Source organism: Buceros rhinoceros, unplaced genomic scaffold (genome assembly GCF_000710305.1).
Source record: "Buceros rhinoceros silvestris isolate BGI_N320 unplaced genomic scaffold, ASM71030v1 scaffold40370, whole genome shotgun sequence".
NCBI lineage: Eukaryota > Metazoa > Chordata > Aves > Bucerotiformes > Bucerotidae > Buceros > Buceros rhinoceros.
Genome location: NW_010389955.1, coordinates 55,255 through 65,779, shown reverse-complemented (window position 1 = coordinate 65,779; position 10,525 = coordinate 55,255). Strand labels below are relative to the sequence as shown.

At 34.5% G+C, this 10,525-nt stretch overlaps 1 protein-coding gene across 1 annotated transcript in view; it reads left to right on the top strand.

Annotated features, from left to right (window-relative positions):
- The first annotated feature begins 6,581 nt into the window (after positions 1–6,581).
- The window catches only part of ARMC4 (armadillo repeat containing 4), a 53,764-nt gene continuing 49,820 nt past the window's right edge, over positions 6,582–10,525 (top strand). The window contains exons 1-5 of the mRNA XM_010135727.1: positions 6,582–6,722; positions 7,000–7,209; positions 7,355–7,591; positions 8,963–9,073; positions 9,590–9,744. Of these exons, the coding sequence (XP_010134029.1) occupies positions 6,615–6,722; positions 7,000–7,209; positions 7,355–7,591; positions 8,963–9,073; positions 9,590–9,744 (821 nt within the window). The 5' untranslated portion in view covers positions 6,582–6,614. The remainder of the gene's footprint in view (positions 6,723–6,999; positions 7,210–7,354; positions 7,592–8,962; positions 9,074–9,589; positions 9,745–10,525) is intronic.

The following is a 10,525-nucleotide window of genomic DNA, read 5'->3' as shown; positions in this document are numbered from 1 at the left end:
TATTTACAAAATTCTATGGTAATAAAAGTTCACTGAAAAAGAATAGAAAATGGGGCTAGAGCAGAATGGAGGAAGGCATCTACTTCACCTCCTTGGCTCCAAAATCACATCAATTCTTTGTGTATCTTCTGGACTAATATTTCTGTAACTTTTCTTTCCTGTGTTAGAGATTTTGTAACTGCTGCAACCAATATATTCCAAACCTCAAACATTCTTACTATTAAAAAGTTTGTCTAATACCTATCACACATCAGACATGATGCCATTAAACCCTATTATTTCTTGTCTTGCCCACAATTGACCCGGAGAACAGATGATTATCTTTGTAGCTGTTCTTTAAACCACCTTCTTATTGTCTTCATCTCTAGAGTAAACAGCTCCAGTTCCTTCAGTTTTTCTGTGTAGATCATACTTTCGGGACATTTTGCTGTCTTCCCTTGGTCAGTATCTTTTTTGAAGTGTAATGCCTAGAATGAACATAGTATTAAAACTGCAGGTGTTTTGAGCGACAAATTGAAGAAGGATGATTTCTCGTGTCTTACAGGTTAGAAATCTGGCTACAACTCTCTGTAAAGTTTGGGGGTTTTTGTCTGACAACACTGTGATATGGATAGATAATATCTATGTTGTGTTACAGTGCTAATGCTAGATTTTTTTATGCAGTTCTGTTAACTAATAATGGGTTTTTGCACCAGCCAGTTCTTGCAGTGCCATAGAGTGGATCCATTAAACTCAGCTAGTAGGAAGATACGAAGTTATCAAGTACTTGCTGACTATGTTATGTTCTTAGCATAAGCAGTCTGTTTACTACGTCATCATTGACGTTAACTATGTGTTTCTAGAACGTAGTAAAGACTAATGCATAAAAAAGACTCCTTAATGCTTTTAGCTTATTTGGCTTCATTTGTTGAAAGCTTGCTGTCAACTACAGGTTTTATTTTGTTGATTATTACACAAACATCAAACAAAATGATGATTTTAACTTGTGTGTCTCTTGGTAGTTGCATTTTGGTTTGTGTCCTTACATTCTTGTGTTGTTCTTTTATTTTCATTCTTAGCTATTTGATCTTGTTCTCACTCTCTGTATGGTTCCTGAGTTTCAGCCAGCTGAAGAGCTCCTGATTTTGCCCAATTAATCTCTTTCTACTCTTCCTGTTCTTCATCCTCAATGAGATTTTTGCTTTTGTACTCATTATGTAATTTTTTAAAGGCACTGATGACTCGTCTGATCTTCCTCTTTCTTTCCTATTAATTCATGCCTTCTGGTTTCCTGAATTTACGAAACAATGGATAAATTTCTGGGCTCCTACTAGCTTTTATTTAATTGCTACTTGATACTGCCATTTAAGAACATTGTTGTACCTGGGCAACCTTCTTCAACCACCTTCAAAGTGCTCTGACTTACATTGGGAATCAAGATGATTTCAACTGTTTTAGGAGGTAACGGCTGCAAAAGAGCAAAAGCCATCTTTGCCAGTTCTTTTTACTGTAAAATTCATTTAACAAATTTACAGAGAAAAAAGTACTTAAGAGTATTAGAATATGTCCCTATAGCTAATTTTGGTTTTTTCCTCCCACTGGAACTCTCTTGTTTTTCAAGAAGCATAAGAAGCAGTATCCAGCATTCCCTGAGACCCTAAGGAAGAATTTCTGACAGGCCCAAGGAGAAAGATAGGACACTAAGCAAGCCAGCGAAAAGATGCCTGGATACAGCCAAAAGTTTATGCATCTTCCATCTTGCTGTGCAATCAGAATGGATTGATGCATGCAGTCATGTTTGGAGAAACATTGCCTAATAAGGATGTTTTTAAGGATGTTAGGTGACTAAAACTGTGAGATTGGACTCACAGATACCGAATTTATAAACCATCTTATCATCATCTAAAACCACTGTCTTTGTATATATACCTTAAAAGTTTAAACTAGATTAATCTGTGCATTATTGTATTATAAAAGTGGTCTGTTAAATACCTCAAAAATAAAAGCAAAAGAAAGACAGGCTTTGCTATGCATTCTTTATAGTTCTGTAATTCTCAGTTGTGAGCTCTGAGTATCAAAATAGAGACGTTATATATACATTGCACAGATGTTTTACTGATAGTGATATTGTTTTATTTTCATTTGATTTGAGGATATATATAAGTTATACTACTATACAGGAAAAAAGGCACATTTTAAAGTAAATCTGTGTTTAATTTCAAACCCTAAATTTGTTGAGCTGCCAGTGGAGTTTATTTTGCATCCAATATACCAGATTTCGAGTGGTGTAACAACATCATGCAGATTTTATGTCAACTTAATGGAGTAGTAACTATTTCCATGCATGTTAAAATCTATGCTGAAAGTACTGAAAGACTTACTGTAATGATAACTTCAAGAAACAAAAAATAGTTGAAATCATCAGTAATATTTCTTATTTTGTAGAACTGATGCTTCAGCACATATGAAAAATATTTTATTGTGGTTTTACTTTAAAAACAATTAAAGTGATGTGTGCATTTTTGAAGCTGAAAAATAAAATGCATATATATTTTATATACAGTTCTATTTTTTTATTTAAGAGAATTAAATGTTTACTTTTCAAAAACCTGGTCCATATTAAAAGTCATATGCCAACCATTATACATTTAAGATAAGTGATTTATGGATTACTATGTTATGTATCAATGTAATTTCACTGTAGGAGAAGCACTCCTCAGCAGAGACATCACTTGTCAGGTTAGCAATATACTTCTTACATTTATGTAAAATAATAAAAAGATGTTTTCTCTTTAGACACCTGTTCTAAAATTTTTAGAATACAAAGCAAAGTAGATCTCAAAGTCTAAGCTATATGTAAAGATCACAAGCTTCATGAAAGGACAGCTGTTAGTCCTTTTGAGCTACAGAATATTCTGTGTTGTTTTGAAATCGTATCTTACGTATCTTTTAAAAGAGATGATTTAGATCTTGGTATGTGTAAATAAACTGATTTCTCTAGGAGAAGTTTTAAAAATATTTTATACCCTAGGACATATTTTCAAAATAGATCAAAATACGTTCTTGAAGCAAGACATATTTCATTTTTCTCTGAAGTCAAGATGATAATGATGATTAAAAAAAGAGAACATAAAAAAATTGTATGAACCTTGCTTTAGGACATTGTATGTTGCAGATGTTAAAAAATTACCTTTATATTTAACTGGTTTTCTGTGGGGAAATTCTGTGGTTATCTATTACAAGATATTATTACAGGAAATGTATGCAAAAATTGTTTATGAAGCGCCTTCCACATGCACTTTATTCATTAGCAGAAGTGTTTTGTCTGATATAAATTACTGATCTGAAACTTTATGAAATATTTTTCTCACATTCCTTTTGGATGTATTTTCTCACTTGCAATTACTACATTTATGGTGTCTGTTAAAGGCTTTTTTACTGTATTTGTCTTACTGTTTCTGTTTAGATTTAAGAAATATGCTGCAAAAGTTCTGCTTTTGTTACATCTGTTTGTTTTGTATTAGCAAACATTACTCACCTTTTCAATATTCTGTATTTCAGTATGATGAGCACAATTTAGCAAAATATTTTCCTCTGGAAGGGGTTGCCTCAAAGTCCTTCACAGTTTCAAAACTGTCATTTGAAAGAGATGGACTTGGGCAGCACAGTTCAGATCTGGATAGGAGCCAAAGCTTCCCTGGAATTCAGAAGCATGTGGGAGGTGGATACTATAGTTCGATTTACTAGGTGCTCTGAGTTGTAGCTTCCACTTTAGCACCAGCTGGCATTGCTCATGCTCTCCAGCTTCTGTTGCAGCTACGTGTTAGCTCAGCCCTCCTAATTTCTGTGCAGCTGCGTTCATCCCTGATTTGATTAATAGTAAATCTGCATTATAGGTTCAAAAGAATACATTGTTATCATGTGGTTTAACCTTCTGCATACCATAGGGTGTATTCTTTGATCTTTTTCTTGCTTTTAGTCTAGTAGCTCAGACTGAAATAGAGCTTATCTTTTAGAAAAACATCCAATCTTGACTGAAAATTTTCCACTGCTGGAAAACTTATTATCATCACTCTAAGTAATTTCCTCCATAGAATAATTAGCCACACAATGGAAAACTTGCACTTTATTCCTCGTCTAATTGTGAGTGCCTTTAACTTCAAATTATCAAACCTCTGTGCTGGATCGTAGAGTTCTCTGTGATCACGTTCCTATTCCTCATAGATCTATTTATTCACTATGAATAAATCATGCCTTAATTTACTTTTAAATAAACTAAATAGTGCTTCTCATATCTGTATTAATGCAACTATTTTCCAGGCTTACAGTAATTTTTATTTCTGTTCTCTGAATCATCTCCATATTTTCACTTTCCTTCTAGAACTGTAAAAAGGGAAATGACACACACAGTTTCAGTAGCAGTTGCACAAGTGCCTAGAAAGAGGTAATACCTCTGTTTCTATCCAGTATTTTGAATTATACATCCCCAAATTCATCCTTTTAATCCTGGTTTCCAGGATAGAACTCCTACATTGAGCTATATCCTGTTTTATTTACTTGTAAGCATATGACCTTAAATTTAGACATAAACTGCATTGGGCAGATCAAAAGATAATTGATACCAATAACCTGACTGCAAGAGGAAGGGAGACACAATGATTAGGATGGAAGTTTTCTGTGGTTAAAGCTCATCTTTTGCACTCCAGGTGTTTTGACCTCTGATTCCCATAAATGTGGGAAACTTGACTGCCTAACTTATAGTAGTGTGAAACTCTGTTCGTATTCTACCAAGGTAGAGGAAACCCAGGACATAACAGAATGCCCAGGGAGAAGTAAGAACAGGGCAAACACACAGCATTCTAATACTCTCCAATCCACCACTTGTTTTTAGCTCAGGAGTTGAAAATTGAATAAGATATTTATGTTTTTACTGATCTTCAATGAAAACTTTTAAATTCCACAGAACACTCTAACAACAAGCTCCACCTCATTTGAACCACCAATTCCCATTATGTATTGTTAACCTGAATCCTATTATACCTCATTATTAAAAGATACTGTATCTATATTAAAAAAGACATTGGACAATCAGTCTTTATCTGCAGTGCCCAATGCCATTCCTAACATTGCAGACCTCTATCATATCCCTTCAGGCATCCTTCTTCTAGACTAAAAGCCCCTTGGATTATCTTTCTGCTCTTCTCTGAATGTTTTCCTGTGCTATATTAACCTTCCTGAAACCAAGGCTGCAGAACTGCATGAAGTTTTTAGGGTGTATGTGAACCATGTATTTACACTGTGGCATGGTGACATTCTCTACCGCTATCCTTGAGATGTCATTTCTAATTTTTAATGGTCAGCTGGAAAACTACAATTTCATCCTTGGAATTAGGATTGGGTTTTTTATGTGCATCACTTCTCATTTTTTCATTTGCTGTTTTATTGCCCTCTTAATCTTTCTAAGTTCTTTAGGAGTTTGTTTTAACTAGCCCTGAATCATAATATCATCAATAAACTTTGTCATATAACTAGCCCTTCAATTTTTCAGGGTGTTTATTGAGTATGTTGAATTGTATAACTTCAACACAGATCCGTGGAACTCCATTAAATCACATCCCTTTATTAAACTGACTATTTGCTCCTACCGTCAGTGTTCACATCCTTTAGTCATTCTTTTCACTCCATGCAATGACCTTTTGTCTTATAATATAGTGGCTTAGTTTCTTTAAAAGCTATCAGAGAGGGATTTTGTCAAAATCCTTATGGAGTCCATTCAGACATATCAACTAGATCATCATTGCCACAAGTTTGGTAATTTTTGTAAGGTAGGACCTCACTTAGCAGATCCGTGGTGACTCTGAGGATATCACATTGTTGCAAGAATATCATCTTTAGACAGACGTCTGCTAATTCTGTTCTTTATTCTGTCTACCGATTTGTCCAGAACTAAAAGGCCTTGGATAACCCTTAAACTCTTTTCAAAGTTGACATCACATTTGTTGCTTCCCAGGACGTTTGTAACAGCACAGCTTGAAGCAAGAGGATACATGCTACTTCTACTGGATGAACCAGTTTACTCGTTTCCTTTATAACTCAGTCGAATACTATCTAATACTAATTTGATATTGTTCACAATGTTGGATTTATTTACAAAAGCTTTCTACAGTGGCTTCAGTTTCAGAAAAGGCCTTCAAAATGTCCACAATGGAAGGTTCCTGTTGGAATCTTTTTGGTTTCTTCCAGCATGAATACCAATGCAAAGAATGCAGATAGCTTCTCTGAAATGTCTGTATCTTCACTGTGTGTTCTTTTGCTATCTGCAAACACTCATATGAAACTCACAATGCTTGACTACCTAATTTACTAGTCCTTTCACAGCAAACCATGGTAGTATTTGTGCTATTCACTCTCACTTCAATCTTTATGCCATTGAGTTTATCAGTAATTCCGTTTCTTACTACATCTGCATTTTTTAACACCATAGAATCAAAATAATCTAACATTTTTTCTTTAGTATTAGTTTTACTAGTTCTAGTAGAAGAAATTAATTTTTATATTAAATGCACTTTACACATTCATTAATTGCTTTATTTTAGGGAGGTAATCCAACAGCTACTGTAATAGCATTGTGTTCAATGAGAGATTTCAATCTGGCTCAAGAAACTTGTCAGCTGGCCATCAGAGATGCTGGATGTCTTGAAGTGTTAATTAATTTACTTGATACAGAAGAAACTAAATGTCAGGTAAGTAGCTGTGTCAAATAAGCAATGAATATGCCTTTTCTACTAGAATTTTCAAAGTGATATAGTATAAAGAAAACTGTTATCTTTTCTCATTTTTGTATTGTATCTATTTCAAGGATTTTTTAGGAAAAAATTTCTTTGACTTTCAGTTTCCTCCTTTTCTTCTGATGATACAATTTAAAAGATAAAATGTTTTATATAACCCAGCATTTTAAATAATTTTTTGGTTTATGTATACTTAAATAATATTTACTTTCTGTTATCTTCCATTATTTAGATTGGTTCATTAAAAATCCTGAAGGAAATTAGTCAAAATGTACTGATTAGACACGCAATTGTAGATCTTGAGGGCTTACAGATCATGGTGAAAATACTGGACTCTCCAGATAAAGATCTAAAGTGTTTGGCAGCTGAAACCATTGCTAATGTTGCTAGATTTAAAAGAGCACGAAGAACAGTAAGGCAGCATGGAGGAATCAAGAAATTGGTAAGCAGACATTACAATTAGTACCCTTGTCATATGTGTATTTTTGTAAAAAAAATACATCGTGTTATATGTATGAGTCTTGCGGTAGTGTTTACCATCATTGAAAAGTAGTATAATATCAAACTGGTTTCTTTTTTTTTTTTAGGTTGGGCTATTAGAATGTTTTTCAGTGGAATCAACCAGTCGAACATCATACCAAGCAAAAGATACTGAAATAGCACGCTGTGGGGCTTTGGCACTCTGGAGCTGCAGCAAGAGCACCAAAAATAAAGAAGCAATCTGTAAAGCAGGTGGCATTCCATTGCTAGCTAGATGGCTCAAATGTTCACAAGTAAACATCTTAACCCCAGTAGTGGGGACGCTACAAGAATGTGCCTCAGAGGTAAGTAAACACTTATAGCTAAGTTATTTCTAATCATTTAAACAACTGACTACTAAAAGGAAGCATGTCAGGGCTCTTAAGTTAGAGCAGTCATCCCATCAGGAAGTAGATGATTTGTGTGGTCAAAGTGTTTTTGAGAAGCCACAGCACATAATGAAGTAAAGACCACATATTTTTTATTTAAAAGGAAAGTTATATGAAGTTTATGAAAGAAAATACAGAGAAATTAAATCCTTAATCAGTTTTATTTGTTCTTATTTTTTTTTCATCATACTTGACAAACTTGGCAACTTAAGATGCTATATTCTGGTTGATCAGTACATTTAAATTCTACAAGGCTGACCTGCAGGTGTGGCCAAGAAGGTCTAATGTAGTTTAGGGCACTGTGGTTTACAATGATCTTGTGAATTGGGTAAGACAGTATCTGATCAATTGCAAGATGAAGAAAGAAATATATGTGATTTTTCTACAGATTTCCTTGGCAGATTCCAAATCTTCAAGTATGTTCTGTTTTTAAATCTGAATACAAGTATTTTTTACCATTGCCAGAGAAGATGAGTGGTTATTTCCCCATTTGTGGAATCATGTTTGAAATTAAAGTGCATTGCATTTAAGATCAAAAATATACACAAATTCTCTTGGTGAATTTGAGACATGGGCAAAATGATTTTTCAAAAGTTTTTGCATTGTAAAAACACTTTGTATTTTCAAAATTACTTCTTGAACGGCACAAGTTTATACATGCTCCACAAGGCAGCAACCTGGCAGGTTTTAGCTTCAGTTACAAAGGTGAAGTTTTTGAGGATTTCTGATCTGGGCAAATTTGAAAATAACACTCAATGCATCTCTTACACACGTGTTTCCCCTCTCTTAAATAATGGTCCCCTGTTACAATGCCTGTGCGTTAAAATTTGAAATAAACATGACAAAAAAAATTTCACTCTAAGAACATGTTTTTCTAACCTTGATCTAGGAATAGACCAGTTGTTTTGGCTGCTGGCTGTTGGTGAAGAGAGTGGCTACTTCCTGATCCCATTCGGAAGCACCTTTTTATTCCTTGGGTCTGAGCAGGGAGTCTGGACACCTTTCAGAATATTCTGAATTTTGTTTAAGCAAGGCGGCTTCAAATTAGACATTGCAGCACCTGGTTTTCAGGTGATTTAAAGAGCACTGCAGAGAATATATGTATTTGCTTAATGTCAATATGTGTTTGAGAACATCAATAGTATTTTCAAGGCAATGCGAAAGACTCGTGCTTGAAGCATAAGGCTTCTCAATATCAAAGTCTAGAATTGCAACACTATTATTACTGTGACTAGTGTTATTAGCTGTTAATATACAGGATTTAAAATTTGCAGTTTATCTTTTCAGCCAAGTTACAGACTTGCAATAAGGACAGAAGGAATGATTGAGAACCTTGTGAAAAATCTGAGTAGTGAACATGAGGAGCTTCAGATGCATTGTGCAAATGCCATATTTAAGGTAATTGTATTGTTATAATCAATAGATCAGAGTCAGGATTGGCCCTTTGTTTTCATGTGGTTATCAGTTTTAATATTTCTTAGTTTTACTATTTCTCTAATGTGTAAGAAATTATAAAAATATTGATGGTCTTTGGATAATTCTTATGAGAATATCTTAGCTACATATTTAATATTGTAATTAAGTTCCTACTTGCTGTTCTTATGTGCAAGCCCTAAATTGGACAGGAAACCAATGGAGAGAGATGGGGCATACTGTGTGAACAGCTGCTTTGGTTTTTTTATGCTTGTTTGCCCACAAAGTGGACAATGTGACAGTATAAGCACTGCTACATATACAGTAGCAGTTTACTGTCAAACTCTCTTAAAGTGAGTTGTTATCATATTCAGATACTTTAACAAAATATTTATGTTTTCTTCTGTATTAGCTTTACAAGTTACAACATAATACACCTAGATTTTAAAGACATCATTTTACACATACTACCTAATATATATATTTAATTTTTTTGTCTAGTGTGCAGAAGATAAAGAAACACGTGACTTGGTTAGACAGCATGGAGGTCTTCAACCACTGGCTGTTCTTCTTGATAACTCAGAAAACAAACAACTTTTAGCAGCTGTGACAGGAGCAATCTGGAAATGTGCAATCAGTGGAGAAAATGTGTCAAAGTAAAAATTCAATTTTATAAACATTTGTTACATTATTATGTTTTGATTTTATGGGCCTGTATTGTTTTTAGAATTGTTATGTCATGGTTCTTCAAAAACATAGTTTACAATCAGTTGGTCTTTCAACTTAGATTTTTGCAGTGCTTAAAAAAATGTCACCTGACCTCATCAGGGTACAGCGGAGGCAGTGTTAATTTCCTGGAATCTTTAGAGTCAATGGGGACAGTTGGTGTCTCTAAAGAATCCTTAAGATATAGGACACTGAGTCAGGAGATGTACCAGCACATACTAAACATTCGACACGTAGGCATAGCTGATAGCCCCACTCCTCTCTGGAGCTTACAAATCAGAATCACTGCTGCATGATAGCAGCATAATCAACTTACCTCTAATGTTTTACGTCAGGAGAGACAGCAAATTATCTCATTCTAGGGTAGATACTAGTAGGCATTAGGTCCACTTACTTTATAAATACTCTGGAATCCAGGATATTAGCTTAGCTGCTTCTCATCTTGACAACAGAAGAGGCTTAGAAAAGTAGCTTAGTTTGGACACCTAGCTTCTAAATGAGTGGACTTAACTGATGAGAGTCCTATTACAGGTACCTACAAACTCTCAGCGTCCTGAGTGGTTATCTGAGAATGTGACAAGAGGAGTTATCACCTTCCATCTTTCATGGAACATCATAATGATTGACCACCTCATCTAAAATTTATCAGATACATGCACCTTACCTCAAAAAAAGCCTGCTCTACTGGAGTATGTGCTAGGTTTCCTGCTG